This window comes from Myripristis murdjan, chromosome 22, assembly GCF_902150065.1.
Source record: "Myripristis murdjan chromosome 22, fMyrMur1.1, whole genome shotgun sequence".
In the NCBI taxonomy this organism is placed as follows: domain Eukaryota; kingdom Metazoa; phylum Chordata; class Actinopteri; order Holocentriformes; family Holocentridae; genus Myripristis; species Myripristis murdjan.
Genome location: NC_044001.1, coordinates 18,842,393 through 18,861,646, shown reverse-complemented (window position 1 = coordinate 18,861,646; position 19,254 = coordinate 18,842,393). Strand labels below are relative to the sequence as shown.

The 19,254-nt window shown below is 42.1% G+C and overlaps 1 protein-coding gene and 1 pseudogene across 1 annotated transcript; both read right to left on the bottom strand.

Moving 5' to 3' along the window:
* Positions 1-7,252: 7,252 nt before the first annotated feature.
* On the bottom strand, positions 7,253-9,980 carry LOC115354701 (glutathione-specific gamma-glutamylcyclotransferase 1-like; annotated as a pseudogene).
* A 1,531-nt stretch (positions 9,981-11,511) lies between these two features.
* Positions 11,512-18,772, bottom strand: LOC115354632 (delta-like protein 4). Its single transcript, XM_030045065.1, has 11 exons — positions 18,350-18,772; positions 17,992-18,243; positions 17,204-17,261; positions 16,391-16,654; positions 15,480-15,540; positions 14,661-14,791; positions 14,329-14,498; positions 13,848-14,067; positions 12,696-13,431; positions 12,392-12,500; positions 11,512-12,240 (listed from the first exon to the last, which is right to left on the bottom strand). The coding sequence occupies exons 1-11, from the start codon at positions 18,401-18,403 to the stop codon at positions 12,235-12,237; spliced, it is 2,061 nt and encodes a 686-aa protein (XP_029900925.1). The 5' UTR covers positions 18,404-18,772; the 3' UTR covers positions 11,512-12,234.
* Positions 18,773-19,254: the final 482 nt, after the last annotated feature.

The following is a 19,254-nucleotide window of genomic DNA, read 5'->3' as shown; positions in this document are numbered from 1 at the left end:
GCGCTACAACATTACTTTTTACAGGTTAATGCATCAATAATTTAACACTCTGAAAGCACCCAGTCTTTTAAATGACTACTTTTGTTTTCACACTTGAGCACATTTTACTCATACCTCTATATTTTTATTTATGTAAAATTTTGAGTACAGGGCTTTAATTTTTAATGAGGTATTTTTGCTCTGTGGGAATGGTACTTTTACTTAAGATGAGATGTATTCTGACTGATTATTTACTGACTTTACCCCTCCCCAGTGGTGTCTGCCGCTCCAAGCCAGAAGCTGCCAACAGGGGGAGTCTCAGTCCTGCACTTGGCCACCTCATCTGCCCACATTTAGCACTTATCGACTTCTAAAAACAGCTCTCGCCTTTAAAGAAGTTGCGCAATCTTTGTTTTTTTGTTTTTTTTTTTGTTTTTGGATATGTGTTGACAGCCAAAATTGTGCAATACTGATGACGAGAGAGAGACGATCACTCACTCCAAGAGGGCACAGTGTACCAGAAGACAGCTGCGGCTGCTGCTTTGCAAACACAGTCTTGTGATGACCAACACAAGGAACAGTCCGTCTCTCCACAGCGTTTAATTACTGCACACTGAAATGATACCCTCAACGTCCTGTCCCATCCCTTCTATCCAAGTGTAACTATTAATAAAGACTCACTCCACCAAAAATACATACATGACAAAAAAAGATTTGTAATTTAAGTTGCAGTTGAGGCTGTTGTAGTCACATGATTAGATACAGTCTGGCAGTTGTTGTGGCATTAGTACTTGTAACAGTAGTTGTTATTGTGGCCTATTTTTCAAAATGAAACAGAAGATAAAAATGTAAAGAGTAATATATGTTATCTAATCTAAGTTTGAATAGTGCAACTCTGGAACTTTAGACTATTCATTTGACTGCAGTATGCTTTTGTTTCTGCTTTCCTTTAAACCACTGAAGTGACTTGGTCAGTGAGAGGAAAACAGAAGAGAAACTATTTATCTATTGCTTACATCAAAAGAAAACTGAATGTGTTGTGTTCAGACGTGACCGTTCAGAGGACCATCAAAACAGGACAGGAAAACCACAGCACAGAAGACAATTGCTATGATAATTATTTTACATGAGGATTCCACCAATTTGATGACTTATGCGCACTGGTTTTGGAAGTTGCCAGCAAGCAGACCACCCCAGCATTCCTAGATGCCATTTCAAAACGTCTGCGCTTTGCTCCCGTGGTGTCTCTGGCCTTCATCGTAGCAAAAACAAGAAAGAGGAATTCTTCATCCTCCAAAGCGGTAAAAGGGGTGGCCGCTAGCTTGCAACTAAACAGGATGTCAGAGCACAAATAGACGCCACAGCAAAACCCATCTGCGCTTCATCATCACTGTCATGCCTCCACAAAATTAGAGGCAAAGCGCTTTCCTCGCTGTCGTCAGGTACAGAGGTGGCAGGTTTCCCGGAAGCAATTTTAAAACTTCTCCACCTTGTTCCAGTGATTCGTTATCCTTCAACTGCAGCAAACAGAGGAAAGACGAATTCTGCACCTTCCAAAGCTTATTTAAGAGAGGTTGCCTCGATGCCACCAAACAGGATGTCAGAACATGGCTAGATACCATCTGCAATTCGTCATTTCATCCTGCTTCTACCAATTTAGAGGCATGTCTCTTCAGCTTCATTTTCAGAGTGGCTGACATGCATGCTGGAGAAGACTCATGCACACCATCCTCATGATATGGTATTACTCATAAACAATGAATTAAAGGTTCAATTCATGCTCTCATACAGCACACCACAGAATATGTACACTGCCAGGGTTCCAAACTAAGACAGAAATTAAGTCCCAGTCAGAGATGATCTCATGAATCCATTTCACCTCAGGGCCCGACACCCCACAGCCAGGCCTGGGCAGCTGTGGTGGGCTTGAGTGTAAATGAGATTAGGGAAATGAAATTAAAAGCAGTGAAAGTGCCGTTCCTCAGTGGCGGGCTGGGCTAATGAAGCTCTCTGGCGGGGACTCTAATCGGGTCAGGCCTGGTTGAGTCACCAGTCCTGGTCCAAACTGATTTGATTAAAAAGTCCAGTAGTTGTGAGTCGTGTTCTGCGTTTGGATGAGAAGAAGGATCACATCACCCACCAACGATGATGGATGGATTAAAGAATGGGCTTTATGGTTGTACAGTCATGGATGAGTCTAATCTGAGCCGATAGACAAACAAGGGCTCAATAACAGCAGCAATTTTGTTTTAAAGGTGCTTCATACAGTTGCCACATTTTGCTTTGATTTGAAAAACAACCCAAATTCATTTTTTTGATTTTTTGAACTGTTCCAAATACTGCCCACTTAGTATAACATAAACCACAGGGAGCATTGGCTTCCTCTTCGATTATGTTGACTGAAATAGGGTTGAAAAAAGGTTTACGGTTTACTGCCAAATCATTAGTCATTGTTTGCATTGTATTAGTGCACAATATTCCTTCTGCGGTGGCTTTTATGACGGCACAGCTCTCATGTCCGGTGGCAGGAGCCCACAGCGTGGTCAGCTGATCCTTAGCGGACACAGCTGACCTTGGGGCACGGGGCACTGAAGAGGATGGACTCCATTAGAGGGCCAATCACTTTCTCCTTAACACACTTTGAGGGTGACCTTCAGCCCTCTGACCATGCCAAGGTCAAGGGTCAGGGTTCAGACTGGGTGCACATTAGCATGCAGATGGAACCCAGGATGGGTCAGTGGGAATAATGTTTTTTAGAAGGTGGGTTGCCTATCCTGAGGACATGACCTCAGTCTCCACTTTTCAATATTGTGTTTGTTCCAAGTAATCAATGTAACCTCAGGAAGGGCAATAATGTTCACAATTATGTTTTAGAGATGCATATGAACTTCCAGGATATTTCCATCGATAGATTAATTTTACTAATAACTGGCCATTTTTCTTTTATAAGCTGCCTGCTTTGATTTTGTATGTGTTTTACTAGTTATCATTTTTACAAAGAACAAAATAGTGGTAAAATAGTGAAAATGTCAATGTTACAAACATGGCTTGCACCCATTTTATGTGGCCAAGCATCCCTGAACATGGTGACCCCGGGGTCTCGTATGCACTCCGTGGCTCTCCAAGGAACCCTTGCAGAACTTTATTGAGAGGCATTTATTGATTAGCTGATATTTCTTAGCTTGTATGAGAGCTGCTGGCTTATATAATCATAGCGTGCTAATGTAGTTGTAATATAGCTCTTATTAGTTGTCACTGTAAATATATGTTCTCAGTTTTTTGTTGTTTAGAAAAAGACAGAAATAAAGTTAAGTTTTTTTCAGCCTTCATAAGCACATTATAAAATGTGTATCTTATGTGTACCTCACAAATAATTCATAACCTTCTTTGACATTTATGATTGGTAAGACTCTTGACAGAGTGGCAGATGTTTGTGGCAACTTCCTCTGAATAGAGTTGAATGTACAAGTATTGATTTTGAAGCACCAGGCTTCATGTTGTTTTTTAGGATATGCTTCAGCAATAAATGCTGGTGAACATCTGTCTTTGTTCTGAATCGGTCTACATCCAGCGCTGTGGATTCGGGGCATGGTGTCCTTAGATGAACGCGGATGAGTCATTGCAACAGCAAATAAAATTGCACAAAACAAATTACAGTGTGCGGACTGGTATGATGTGTTGTTTTTGTTTTTGTTGTTTTGTTTTTAGTTTTTGTTTTTGTTGTCAGCTAATATGCCTTGAGTCATCAGATGTCTGGTTATGAGCAAGTTATGTTGTGTTTTAAGAATGCCACATGTGGGTTATAGAGTTTATGGGGGGGAAAAAAACTACCCAACAGGAAGCTGCAGTCCTTCCAGAGGAATTTGCCTTGACACACAAAGGCATCCTTTGGATAAGTCTGAAACATCTACCCTGAAAAATGCTCACTCTGCTCACTCACAGGGACCTGACCCAAAGGGACCTCTTCAAGCCCAAAGTCAGACAGGCAGTGTCTCTATTGTGAACCGATGAATGTTTCAAGCCATTCATTTTTGATGGATGTGTGTCATTGACAGAACTTGTTGAAGACTCAATGATATTGTGAGACACTGATGGTTTGCAGTGTTTCATCCTCTCTGAACCTTCGATCTCTCTGCACTGAGACTTCCGGTAAAGAAAGTATGATAGTACGTGGCATTGAGATGGTTCTACGTGGATGTCCCATTTCAACGTTTGCATGTCCAGTCCAACTTAATTTCCAGGTTTTTTGATGTTGCTGTATGGTACTCATTTCCTGGACAGGGGTACAGATCACCATGGGGGATGGTGTAGCTGGGGATAAAGTACTGCCTTGTCCGGAAGTGGTGGATATCCCTAATACCAGTCCAGATAAGGATGAAGTGTTGAAAATTCATCCTGATGTGTTTTCTGTCAGTATCCTCACCAGATCTCAGGCTTGTAAACAGGAAGAAGATGCCAACCTCACTGACTCCATGCTTGCACCTGTTCTTGCAGAGGAAAAGCTTGCGCCTGTTGATCTTCCGCAATCTGAGCCTCCTGAGCAGGACCCAACCACTCCCACAGTGACTCTCCCATCATCGCCCGTGACGTGTCTACATCCAATAATTTGAAGTGACAGAGGTAGCAGATGGAAAAAAGGCACATTCCTTCTATGGGGAAGATGGGATGTTGATGCAGAAATGGGTTTCCCGACCTATGTTAAGACAGGAAGGGACGGACGAAGATTGGGGCAGTTGTTGTTCCCGCTATGTACACAAAATGTTTTGCAGTCGGCAGATGAACATCCATCATCTGGTCATTTAGAGCCAATGTCCATATCCTCCAGCAGTTCTTCTGGCCAGGTGTCACTGGCTGCCAGTCTAAACCCATTCTTTGGCATAACCAGATTATATCCAGACTGATTTTAGGAAGCCATTTGCAAGTGATGTCTTTCTCTCTCTCACATTATGTCTCAGGCCTGCCATGCCCCTCTCTGAGTGTTTGAATCACCCACACCTGAACTTCATTGGATCTTCAGTGGAGCTGTATATCAACCCCCAGAACCAGCACTCCTCGCCATTTGGCCACTGAGCTGTTTGTTGGGCTGGTGCTGTTGTTTTTGAGTTTATTGCCATTGTTGAAACCCTGAGTTTTTGATAGCACCCTGATACGGCTCTGTTTATTTTATCTTTTGTCTTGTCTGGCTAGTTGGTAGAAGTATCTTGCTGAACTAGTCTTGGAAACTCTAAGGAAGCATTCTCTGCCATTTATTTTGCTTGTCTCCTGTTTTGTTGTTAATTAGGGCACTCAGTATTATTTTTCTGCTTGTTTCTGCAGACCAGTTATGCTTTTTATGTTCTAGTTAGTGTGGGTTTTTGTTTTACTTTAACCTTGGCGACCCTGATGCCTCATTTGCGTCCATTCAGCCCTTTCTTGCTGTTCTGGTTCCATTTTTGCAAAAGAGACTTCATGTTGTTCTTTGGGATATGCTTCAGAATTAAATGCATGTGAAGATCTGTGGCAGTAAATTAGTCCATATCCAACAGTATCAATTCAGGACATGGTGTACTTAAATGATCTGAGTCATTACAACAGCAAACAGGATTGCACAAAAGAAATAACAGGGTGTGGACAGGTATGTTTTGTTTTTGTTTTGTTAATTAATATGTCTTGAGTCATCCAGTGTCTGTTATGTTTTATGTGTGCCACATCTGAGTTGATGAGTCATTTGGGGAAAAGAAAAAAAACTTGTTTGCTCCAGAAAAAGTGCCAGCCAATCCCTAAATGATAGATGACATGAATGGATTGGATTAGATTTCTTTGTTTGTATTCTCAAGAAAATTTTAAAAAGTTTTTTCTTTCAACTTGACTTTCTGTCCATTCCTCTGTACAGTACATATATGTACACTGCATGTGTTCTTGGTCTGTTTTGTAGTTCCAACCTTTGACCCGGTTTCAAGCGGTTTTCTAGGAATGTAGAGCAGTGTGTCACAGAAGTGTGCAGCTTAAAATGGAGGTGGGTTTACCATGAGCCAGATCCACTTTTTTTTTTTTTTTTTTTTTGGCTTGGTATGCACATGTTTTTGCAACGTGAGCAAAAGTCAGACTGAAAAGAAATCCTATCTGCCCCTGAACCTCCCAGCTCCCCTGACACCCCCCCTCAACCCTATATCCCCCGTCTTCATTTCTCATCTAAGTGCAGAGAGGTTTTCAGGAAAACAATCTACTGACTCTGAAAGCGTGGTCTGTGTTTTCTTCTCCTGCACACTTGGTAAGCTCCAATAAAACACAAGCCTCCACAACTAGTGCCACTGCACAGCATGGGGGCATGTCTGTTATTACAGACTGCTGAGTGTGCCATGTTGTATTTGCCCTCAACTCTGGTCAGTCGATGAATTAGAGAGCCTCATCTGACTAGCATGCCTACTTTACAAACACCTTACTTTCTGACCTGTTATATAATGTGTGAGAGTGTTAAGATTTTATACCTACATGTCAGATATCCACCATACATCCACATTTCAGACATTTCAGAGTACAAAAACAAAAATATTGCAGCTTCCAGAAAGGTGCATTTTTGCATGTTTTTTGACCTGGAGCTCATTCTTTTATGATGAAAGTAATTTCCTACCAGCCAGACATCACAGCTGTATCTCGCCTGGCCATGTGATACAGGAGCGTGACCAGAGGAGTTTGCATGTGGTTGGAAGTCATCCATAAAAATATTCAAACAATCTTCAATCTCACAAGGCATTGGGGAGCAATGTGAAACCCTAGGTTTTACCAAAGGCACTTTTCTTAGCAAAACAAGACCTTTATCTGCACACGTTAGCTTTATCCAAAAGCATAAAGTCATTTTAGCTGATGAATCAATGATGCACATATCCTTGACCTGTACATTTAAAAAGGAATGGGTGTGTCAGAACATTTCATTGTTTTTTATTAAGTTTTAAAAAACACAAACCGTCTGTATATAGAAATATATTTCAGCATCCTTTTACAACAAAGGTTTATGAATAGGAATAGACCCTAAAAAATATTGTCATGTTGTACAGTGAAAGAAAATGTCAATCATTTCTGAAATTTGCAGACGCGAGTTAGTATACAGTTGACAAAGCCACATATTTTAAAATCATTTTAAATGTCAAAGGAAAAGATCAGATATGGTGTGCTGAGGAATAAGAAATGAAATTTATGTTACAGTAGTCATGTTTTGATCCTGATCTGTCATTAGACAGCTAACTTGTTATTACTGATACAATTAATGAACAAGTTTTTCAGGTCTTTAGTTCTCTCTCACCAAGTGTAAAAATATCCCAATAACAAGAACCCATTCATACACAACAGAATTACTTAAGTAGCATATATAGTCTGAGGGTTTGGATATCATGATGTTGTCATATGGCGATGACAGTTGACAAGTGCTGTCTTTCCCTGGTTTTAAAGGCTTCATTTCAGTAAACTGAGGCAATTCCTGAATTTAGACTGTTCTGGTCTTTCAATTTCAATTTCAATTTTCAATTTCTTTATTTACCTCGATGCCAGAAAAACAACAATCACAAGACACAAGGTCTATACACAGCAAAAAGAGAAGTGATTAAAAGAAAAAAAAAGATACAAAAAAAAAGAGAAACAACAAAAAGGCTCGAGGAGGCTTGCCTCCACCTGCTTGTGCATCATATCCAGATTGCTAATGTTTATCAAAAACCTCTGACATTTAAGTGTCTTATGAGAGAACCAATACTCATCCCTTCAATATCATCACAGTATTGCTACTGAGGTATTCGATTAAAGACACCATGATATTTGATTTTTGATTTTTGATTTTTTTTCCAAATTTCCCAGCCCTAATGTGGAGTGCTTTACACTGTCTTTCGTTTGGTTCCCATGTGTAAGGATTACAGGTCTGGAGGTAGTTACAAGACCAAGGCCAAGGCGGCTGCCTCGATAGAGAAGAGGTGGTCATCCTCCACCTCGGGACAGTAAAGCCTCATGAACTCTGCCAGGCGGACAAGGTACTCCATGTTGTGGCCCACGTTGCCCCTGCACATGGCAATCTGGGCGGCGATCTCCGTGGCCGGGGCAGGGCCAAGGTAGATGGGGTTGTCTGAAGTCGCGATGTAGACGAGGGCCAGCAACTTGGCCTGACCCTTCTCTCTAGGGATGAACTCCACCATCTCTGTAACGTAACCCCCCATCACAGTCTCTCTCATGTTCAGGTACTGGAGGGACTCTTCCACATGGGAATCAGCCACTTCATAGGCCACTCCTCAAGTGCAGGCCTGGAAGGTAAGCAGGCAGAGGTAAGGTAACATAACACAAGGTCTGGCAGGGCATTTAGGCATATCAGGTGCCCATTGAATGCTGGCTTTGATGTAGTACCCATGCCCAAGGCAGGTTTCGCCTGTATTAGGGAAAATTCACCACTCGCTATTCCAGAAAAAGGAGTGTTTGTGCCATCTCTTAACCAAGAATCAGCTGGCAAAGATGTGACTGCCACTATATCCATAATGAAATTCCAAGGAGCTGGATTCATGGCATAATGTCAGAATTAAGGTCACTTTGATGAAATTAGGGATGTAGAGGCAGGACAACACATCTGAAGTTGGCTTACTCACATTTTCAGCCTGATGTGCATCTTTGATATGAATATAGCATAAATTAAGTGGCATCAAATCAATGTAAACTATGTTCTAGCTTATTTTTTTGCATCACTGGATGTAAAATAGACTGAGTTAGTTTAAAACAAGGACAAAACTCAGGCCTACCTCATCATCCTCCACTAGTGTGACCACTCTGCCTGGCTGTGGGGACAGAGGACACACACAAGACGTGACAACTCAGCATTTGACACAAGTGCACCAAGCATTTTGACACTTAGGGAGTATACCATAACAAAACAAAAAACACACAAAGACACACACTGAGAATAACAACTTGTGATCAAATGTACAGGGCACTCCAGGATCTAAGGAGGTGACAAAGCTTTAGAAATAAGTGCCAAACCACTTGCCTTCTCCTTGTCTCCTCGATAGAAATCATCTCCATGCCAGAAGCGTCTTTTATACCCTTTAATATATCCGATTTTGCTCCTCTTGTATTTGAAATCAGGTTTCCAAACTAAGGAGCCGTAGCCAAATATCCATATGCTGCTCCTCTCCCCTGAGCCGTCCTGAAGTTTCATTGTGAAGATCGGCTTGGCTCGACAGAGGCGTTTGCTTATTTGTGCTCGCCGGTGCTCTCTGTGTCTTATTTATCTCCCTTTATGCATTCCAATGCGTCAGTCCTCCGTTTTTATGATTACCATCATTAATATCCTTGAGGATGCATTGTTTTGTATGGCGACAGCAATCCGCCCTCATTTCCCAATGGGGTATTATAAAGGGCTCATTTTCAGTTTCTAAATGTGTAATATTTCCAGTAGGAAGTGTTGTTTTCAAGTGGTAGTTTCTGTTGTATTCTGATGGACCAGCACGTGTATTTGTTGTTCAGAGCTCGTCAGAGCGAAACAGACAAGACCAATGAAATCCAAGAAGGGGCGGGCTTAGCCAAACGGACGAACCAATCGGGTTTCTTCAACGACTAAGAACCTCACCCCTCCAACTTGTTGAAAATAAGGCCATTTAACCTTATGTCCAGAGGGCGACTCTCAAAGTGTCTGGCGTTGAACTTCAAATTATAGCCAGTATCCGTTGTTTCCACGTATGCTGCCCAACCTCAGGATAATGATTGGTTTTGAGAATGTTGCTTTGTGGATGTTTCTTTTTCCTCTTCACCCTTTGTTTCCTTTTTTTTTCTTTCTTTTGTTGTCCCAATCCTAACTCTTCAATTGGCTGCAGACATCATCATCAGACATGTTGCTCCAGTCCAAGAAAGAGACTGTGACATATAAGGCATCTTCATAAGCCGTGCACATTTTACACAGCAGTGACATGAGTGTTGCATGATAAACCATCTTGGCATCCTCAAAGACCTGTATGCCACTGCTGTTTCATGCCCTACCCATGCTGATTTATTTTTAGTGTGGGAGTTTCTATTGTATCCTTGAGTGTCCAGTAGCCAGTGATGGCCCAGCAGCTAATCAGATTACCTATAAATAGAGGTATTTAACAGGGAGAGTTAGATCTAGGTTCTCTTAAGCTCATTAGGTGTCTGTGCTCTCCTAGCACTCAATAAGCTCAGGCTGGCGATTGATAAATGACTGCTTGCCCTCTGCCTACTTCTGTATGCCAATGTGATATTAATGCCCCTCAGCCTATACAGTGTGATCTCATGAATATTACAGCTACACACTGGGAGAGAGAGAAACTGTTTCATTCTGCCTCGCAGGGCTTACTGCCCCCAAGTGTTACTTGAAGACATTGCTACAGTCATGAAGGTGCCTTACAGTCATCAGCCTGCTGCTTTGTGTGAGATGCAGATGTGTGAGAAGCCATGGAGGGAGGTGAAAAAGTGTAAGGACAGGGTGCATGCATATGAGGCAATGTGAGAGTGATAAAAGTTGTTGGATTATGGGTGAAAAAACTGGGAGAGGTGGAAACTTGGCAGCATATGGCCCCAGGGGTAGTGAAAGGGCATATGTTGAACTCATTCACAAAGCCCATAGCATCTGCTTTGTTTTGTTAAGTACCTCAGTCTAACCCCTCCTTTTCAGGTTTCAAGCTTATGAAGTTGATCTCATACCATAAGCGGGGGCATGAGAGGTGAATCTGATGGGAGGATACCTCATCATGCATCATATCCATATCTGATTTTGTTCTTCCGAGCCTTGTTCACCTCAAGATAGCAGATAGAGAAGGTGCTCTTCAGTGCAGCAGGATGCAACAATTAACAGGCTCATTTATAGTTCAGTAAAAAGACCACAAGAATGATTTATTTTCACATACAGATTTGTTTTTAAATATATATCTTTTGTCTGAGCAATTCCTTACATCGCTGCCAATTACAAAAACTGTCCACTGAATGATTGCTAGCACATTGATTTCACATCACATGTCATGGACAACCGCATGGAAATCATCAGAAATGCAATACGAGGCCGACCATTATCTAGACAATGAAGCCACTTCCACACCAGCTGACACAAATAAAGATTCTAGATGATTCCAACATTTAGGCAAATTAGGATCTCTATTTGACAACTTACACTCAACCATTGAAGACCAACAAACAGACAGTGTACCAGATATGTATTCATTGTTACTTTCCCTTAAAAAATAAAACATAAACACAAACGACAATTTAAAAATAAATTCAACTTTTTTGGGGCAACAACTTAAAAACAGATGTACATTTCATACTTCTAATCTTAACATATAAATATACATTATATACAAAATAATCTTATAAAACATACAAAGACAAAGATCAGTGCTCCATATTCTTAAATTACTAATGAAATACTAATCTTACAAAATAACATTATTGGTTCAGTAATTTCAATTGAAGGCGTCCTTGGTACGATAGTCACTTCATGTATTTCTTTGTCTTTACTTATGGGTGATCTTGCATAAAACGAGGCCTTATCTTGAGTTTCCCTGGCGCCATGGCATATTGCATCAATTGATTTGTTTTTTTTTTTCTTTCTATTATCTCCACTTTGTTGTGCAAAGAAATCAAGATAAGGCAGGGCACAATGTTGTTTTTAAACCCATAGATAAGGCTTTGTGATCTGGGCTGCATACATTCTTTATCGAAAGGATTTACAAAACTGACATGCCTTGGATGTTCTTCAAAAATGAACCGCTTTCAGTAGTTTTTTTTTTTTTTTTTGTCACTTTTTTTAATTTAGCACAACGCTCATGTTGCTTGCATAGCGCATAGCCAGGCCACTGAAAATGAAAATGGTCGGCTCCTTCCACAGGTTTGTTGGCAGTAAGTTGATTTGTTGATTGCTGATTATCGCAATAAGGTGGAGAGGAGTACGATAACATAGTCCTCTTCTAGTAATCAACATGCAGGCATAAATCGAGGCCTGCTGCCCTTGGATGAACTTGGACGGACCAGACATGGGTCTGAATTGAAAACATCAAAGGCGTGTGTCCGCACGTCAGATTTGCTCATTATTTCCCACAGTTTTTTTTTTTTTTTTCAGTCTTTACATTCTAACAAAAAGTAGTAGCTTGAGTCCTATTGCATTCGAAGAGCACACAGGCTCCATCCAGTTATCAAGTTTTCAAGAGCAGCAAGTTGCATTTAAATAAATCCCAGTTTCTCTACACTTGTAAACAGTCCAGAAGACATCCAATGTTCAGAATGACAACTATCTTCCATTTATTATACCTGAGAGAGAAAGAGAAAGAAGCAATCATGAAACAATCAATCATTACATGTAACCTCTGTAATAAAAGCAAAACCAAACTGTCAGCTGCTGATTTATTTGTGGCATACGGGCATGATCAGAGGAAACAAACAAACAAAAAAAAAATCTTACCTCAGTTGCTATGACGCATTCGTTTTTCTCCTCTGCTATTACAAACACAGACTGGTACATCGACTCTCTGGAAGAACATATCGTTGATATTCTACACTCTGGTCTTCCACTGTGAAATAAAAAAATACTTCATGTCAATTACCGAGCACAACAAAGATGCTGTCTTACACTGAGCTGAAATGTTTCAGTCTTTATAGTACTAAATGCTGAAATATTCAAAGTTTTAACTTTTATTCTGGAGATCTCACATTAAATTCCACACACTATTGCAGCTGTTTGTTAGAAGTCTTTAATGTGCACTTACCTGTACATTCTACTCATTGGCATTTTGTCTTCTATTGTCTTTTCACAGTTTTCATCTTTGTCCAAAAGAGACAGTTCACCCTTGTGCCCTTTGGAGGTTTTGTAGTCCAGGTGGTAGTGGTTGATGTGTTTGCAGTTGGACTTTTCCCTGGGGCAGTCCACCTCCAAATCGATCTTTTTGTTGGTGTTCTTGAGCTCTAGAGTGGAAATAAGGTTCTCCTTCTGGAAGTCTGCCTTTGAGAGGTTGTTCATGGTCTCTGAGTCCTGCTCCCTGTTTCTCTGCTTCCTGATGTGTCGAAGGATGACCACCACCATGCAGAGCAGCACCAGGAGAGCCACCAGGCCGACGCCCAGGCTGATGGCTGCCCAGCTCAGCGTCTCACCGGGCTCCCAGCTCTTTTTGGTGCTGGGGTCTACTTGCATGTTTGAGGTCTGGCACTGGGGGCTGCTGTAATGGGCAGGGCAGATGCAGGCAGGCTCGCCCTTAGCTCCGATGGTGCAAGTCCCTCCATTCATACAGGGATGAGAGGCACAGCGGTCTATAGGATTATCACAGTGGCGGCCCGTGTACCCTGGCGGGCAGGTGCAGGTGTAGCTGTTGATGCGGTCTATGCAGGTGGAGCCATTGGCGCAGGGGTTCGTGGCACAGTCGTTGATGTTGATCTCGCAACGCAATCCCCTGAAGCCCGAGAGACAGCTGCATAGTGGGCTGTTACCGAGGAGCACACAGTGTCCACCTGTGCAAAACAAAGCAGGATTATCAGCCTTCATACTCAGCAATCATTCACATTTTAGACTATTTCAAGCAGAGACAGAGAAAGATGGACCAATATATCAGGAGAGTATTGGCTGATATCAACTTTGAAAAACAGTGTTGCTGTCCGATCAATATTATTTTTACTATGAATATTTGACTGATTGTGAAACTGGCACGTGTGTGATCCTTTTTTCTAGTATTATGTCACTTTAAAGAACTGTAAAATTACAAAGAAAAAGACAGACAAAAATATCTTAAGACAGGTGTGTCTGAAAACCTGTTTTGTTTAGCATCTGTATGACAGTGCTGACAAAATGTATGTCAGTACTATTCTGTCCCATCCATAGTACAGAGAGAAAAGATCATTTTTGATGCAGAAGGAACATGATGGATTACCATTAGCGCACTGCAGTGAGGTACATTTATCCACTTTTTTCTCACAGTTGAGGCCGGTGTAGCCCACTGGACACTCGCACATGTAGCTTTGCCCGTTATCCTTGTCTTTGCATTTCCCATTATGGAAGCAGGGCGTATCTGCGCAGGTCAGCATCGGGTGCTCACAGCGTGGCCCTTCAAACCCCTGCGGGCATGAGCACCTAAAGCCGTTCTCAGTGTCCTGCAGGCAAAGAGACATCAAGTTTAACAACAAGCTCACAGCCGGATTTGCTTATGGTACCATATTCACACTGTAACTGCCCCCATGCAACCCCTTTATCCTCAGTTTGAATTCTATTTACAGGAGAGAGTCTGTGAACTGGGTCATGCTGCGACTCTGCAATCGGTAGCATCCTCCTGGAGTGGCAGATAGACTGGGGCAAAAACAAAAACAGGAAAGCCTGTGTTGTGGGAAAGGAGAGAGAGAGACTTCCGGACTCACCAGGCAGTGGCCTCCGTTCCGACAGGGCTGGCTGTCACATTCCCTGACCTCGGAATCGCAGTTGACCCCAGTGAAGCCTGGCAGGCAGGTGCATGTGTAGCTGCCCTGTCCCGTGTTCATGCACGTGGCCCCATTGGCGCAGGGTTTGTGATGGGTGCAGTAATTCAGATCTGTAAACAAATATATAGAAAGGTTAAGAATGGAACCAAAAATAACTGTCATATGCTTTGGTCAGCATTATTTTATCATGGACCACAATTCAGCGACATTGTTTTGCTTGTCATTTCGCTTGCAGCTTTGTAAAAGAAACCCAGCGAGCGTTAGGACCTGACCTTGGTCACATAAGAGGCCTCCCCAGCCTTCCTTGCACGTGCACTGCCACGGCTCCTCACAGGTGCCATGTTTACAGGACGGGTGGGGTCTGCACACATCACAAAAGAGGCCCTGCCAGCCCTCTCTGCATCTGTCTCACACACAAAGAAAACACAATAACTGTGGGTTCATACACAAATATTAACACTTGCACTGAAATTCATACTCACTTATATAAGAAAACCCTTAGGGGAAAAAAATCGCTATTCATTCATTCACTTTTTCTACACAGTTAATCCTTATGAGTGCCATTAGTGGCTGGAAATTAGCCCGGGATACAGTAGGAGGAAGGAAGGGAGACGCCCTGAGCAGGTCGCCATCACCACTAAAGCCACTATTCCTACTGGGACTCACAGTCTGAGGGAAGGTCAGAGAGTTACAGAGGTCTTCTCATACTTTATGTTTTTCATCTCCTCTGTGGCCCCATTAACTTTAATATTCCCAAAGAATCATATCATGGTGGTGTATCATTTTGCTGTGATATTTGTATAGTATGCTTCTAAAATTAAGATAAAATAGATTTGGTAAGAGAGAGGGAGAAGGTATAGCAATAATGTTATGCAGTCATACATTAAGGGACAAGGGGAGAATAAGATTGTAAGTAGTTAGTCTCTCTCTTCGACTGGATTTTTATTATTTTGTAATGAATGCAGTTGATTTAGTCATCTCTTGCCTTAGCATTGTACAGGCTGCCTGCCATGTCAATAGGGCCCTAATGAATTCAACTGAAAATGGAGAGCATTATTTATGAATAGGTGCACATACAGCCAAATACTCACTTGCACTCTCCAGGTACTGTGCAATTTCCATTCCTTTCACTGCACCCCTCAAGACAGATTGCTGTATTAAAAATAAAATAAAAGAGAGAGAAAGAGAGAGATTTAAATGCTTGATTAAAGCTCACAAAATAATAAGCTCCTATTTTGATATTTATAAAAAGCTCCTAATTTGGCATTTATCACCTTTTCTTGCTAAATAAAACCTGCTACCTGGTCGTTTGAGAGAGAGACCATAATTTGCTGCGCCCGCCCTGCGCTGCATGCGACATTGATTTTGTATGGTTACACGACTTGTGTTAAACGGCTGGTTAGAGCCGAGCAGATGCTTGTTCTCAAAAACCGGGACAGCTGCCCCATTGTTATCGGCGGGCAGTGCGAGCTCCGTTTGCAGCTGCTGCCCTCGCGCTTCAACAATAGAGCCCGCAATTTAGTGGCGCGTGGCGGACGATAATGCCGCGATTAACCCCGGCGCGTGCTGCTGTGCGACCACCGCCCTGGATTAGCGAGCCCGCACGCGCCCACCGAGAAACCGCACCGGCCAGAGACTGCTCTCTCTCATTTCTCATTTCTAAAAGCCGGTGCGGATATTCAGCTCTGATTGGCTGAGGCGCGCCCGAGGCACTACCTGACAATCACACACCTGTGATCACACAGCTCATTGAGATTATGCTTTACAACATAGCTCTTTGGCTGCTGTTCATGAAACACACTACAGCCTAATTGCATGCCTGTTAGAATTAAATTATCACTGACTGAAAATAAAAGCCCGATTAAACTTTTGCAACCTAAACTCTCTTATTTTACTTAAATCATTTTGCAGCATCCTTGACAAGAACTATACATTACTCAAGCTGACCTTTATCATAAACAAAGAAAATTGTCCATAAGGTGTATTTATTCTGATCGCTTACGTTCTTGGCAGTATTCTCCCTTCCATCCTGGTAGACAGTCTATTTGCCCGTCAGGCTTGCAGGTGTAGTGGCCGAAATGGTCGTCTCTCGGAGCGCATCTTTTGTTACAAGTGTCCCCGTAGTAATTTTCTTTGCAGATGAACCGGTATGAGTACCTTAGCTCCGTCTGCGTCCCGGGCAGCGCGACCTGGGACCACTCATGCCCTATTCCCAACTTTTTTTGGATGGCAAAAGAACTAATCAAGAAATCAGGGTTGGTGGTATCTGTGAAGAGCAGAGCATGAGACACATGTTAAGTCCGGCCAACAGTCAGGCACACACATTTTGTATCAGGTGACTGCAGCCTATATGATGTAGTGGGTGTTAATTGTGCTGGGACAGTACATGTATTCTTTCAGTGATTCAAATAACAATAGGTTTACAGTATACAGAAATTTCCTCTTCCTTTTTGTCAGAAACACATGTAACCATCATTCCCACTTGTATGAAGCACCTAACAAAAAAGGTGTAAAATACAGGAAAAGCCCGTCATGGGATTTTTGGCAAGGCTTCCATATTCTCACTTGAGCCTGTACACTTTCCCACGCCAGAAATAAACCAAGGGAAGTGCGATTGTGTTGGAGAGATTTGATTGTGCAGAACTGCTGTGTGACTCACAGCGCGTCCTGACTGACCCGAATCCATTACAGCGAATGCATTTGCTGACAAGTATACATGACAGTGGATATTAAATGGTGCTATAGGTAACAAGTCATATAGGCTCTATTGGCACGTCTCCCTCTAGCGGTGAACAGGCAGAGCGCATCTCCTTACCTCCAGGGAGATCCGATGCAGGAGAATACCAGGCTTCAATGAGTAACGAGAAAGCACCCTGTGGGAGACAATTTGAGCGGAAAACGTCACCACAAACATGAAAAATTATAATTGGCACATTTAATATATCTGCATCATAGGCTCAACGGTTTGGAAATAGCGTTAACGTTGGATGTTTGTTGAAGTTTAATGTGCAATCTGTAATTTATCCGCTACTGGGGATGTATTCTTGCTTTTTCCTCTGGTAGTTTCGTTGAGAAGACCCCAAGTCTTCCCAAATAAAGAAAGAAAGAAAGAAAGAAGTAAATAAATAAATGGGAAATAGATTATTTCTCTATAAACCACTAGAAATTCTTATAAGAATGTATGAAATTCTTATAAGAATGTATAATAAGAATGTATAATGATTATATTTCCCAGTGCACAGTGGAGACACACTGATGCAACCCGTTTAACTGCGTATGCACATTTTAGGCTTACACAAATCGTAATGACATCAGTTCAGAACTCTACGCATCCTAGTATCAATCTGACGTAAGTTTGAAATAGTTCTGGAAAAAATAAATTTAAGTTTTGATGAGATTTTTTCTGAAAACAAAGCCTAATTGATTTTTGTTGGTGGTGATGCCTCATGATGAGATCAGCTAGTGTGCACATCTCTGTAATTAACCTCGTTTTAAATAAGGGAAGGAAATTCCACATGTGAAGTCCCGGGGATAAAATTGAATGAAATCTGCTTGATCTTAGGGAAAAGCCAGGGCAGCTCCCAGCAGGACAGGTGCTCTTACCGGCCAGGTGACGTTGAGCGGCAGACGCAGCCTGCCATCCTGCTGGATGCTGAAGGAGTTGGTGCCCAGGACAGGTGTGGTGACTGTGCCCAAAATACAGTCCCCGGGAGATACCACCGTCTGGTAGTTCTTCAAGCAAACCCTGAAAAAAGTCCTGCAGCCAGTCGTGCCGCAGCTAAGTCCATTTGCCAGCAAACCTCTGGTATTCTGAAACTGATGGAGATTTACTTCGAACACACCTGATCCCAGAACCTAAAAGAACACAAACAGTGAGCATACAAAAACAATGCAACATTTGATTTATAAGACTGCAACAGTCCTGTATTGTATTTCAAATATATATATATAAAAAAAGTACCTGAGTAAGTAATGTTATAATGATTGCGAGGATAGAGGTGAACCAAACGGCCATCCTTTAGAGTTTGATGTGCGTATCCTTTGAAAATCAAGTTGTCCTCCCACAAAATACGCTCCTATTCCAAGTGATGGTGACGGGGAAGATGAAGTGCTTAGAATAAAGTGATGATAATAAATATAATCCTTCTTTAAAAGCCTGTAAGGACAAGATCCAGCTCTGCAATCCGTATCCAGAAGAAGTTGAAAAAAGCCCGAGTTATCCAGTGCTAGGGGTTAGACAAATATAAGTAACGTCAATATCCACAAATGAGTCATTCGTCTGTCTTTATGTTGCCCATCCATCGTGCCGGTCAGAGGTTCGCTTTTGGTGTGCTGATGCAACTCTTGTGCTGCCAGTAGTGATGCGCACATGTGGTGGTGCATCAGCGCATTCTGACTTTTAATGAAGGATGTTTGACGTCCGTCCCAGTTTATATAGTGGAGTGCTGTGTCATTGGAGACCCTGTCAGTCAATAAACGCCGCCCCCTTCCCTCTCCACCGTCCCTCTGCTGCGCATAGAACTAACATTCAGCATATTTTTTTGTTTTTGCCTGGAAGATTTTGTTGTGACTCACCTGAATCAGAGGATAGGACGAATTTTGCAACATATCCTCCAGTTTGCACGCAGGATTTTTTTTTCATCCCTTACCAAATATAAGCACGCTATAAAACTACGTTAGGTTGCAAGCCTCTAGGTGCAATAAACTTTATGGTGAATGCCACAGACGCACAAATTCCTAATAGGAACACTTTTGGGGTAGTATAATGGTAACAAATAGTAATAGTAAAATATGAGTTTTCCTCTTCCCCCCTTCTTGGATGTGCCTCATACTCTTGGATATGTCTTTTTGCACACAGCTCTCTCC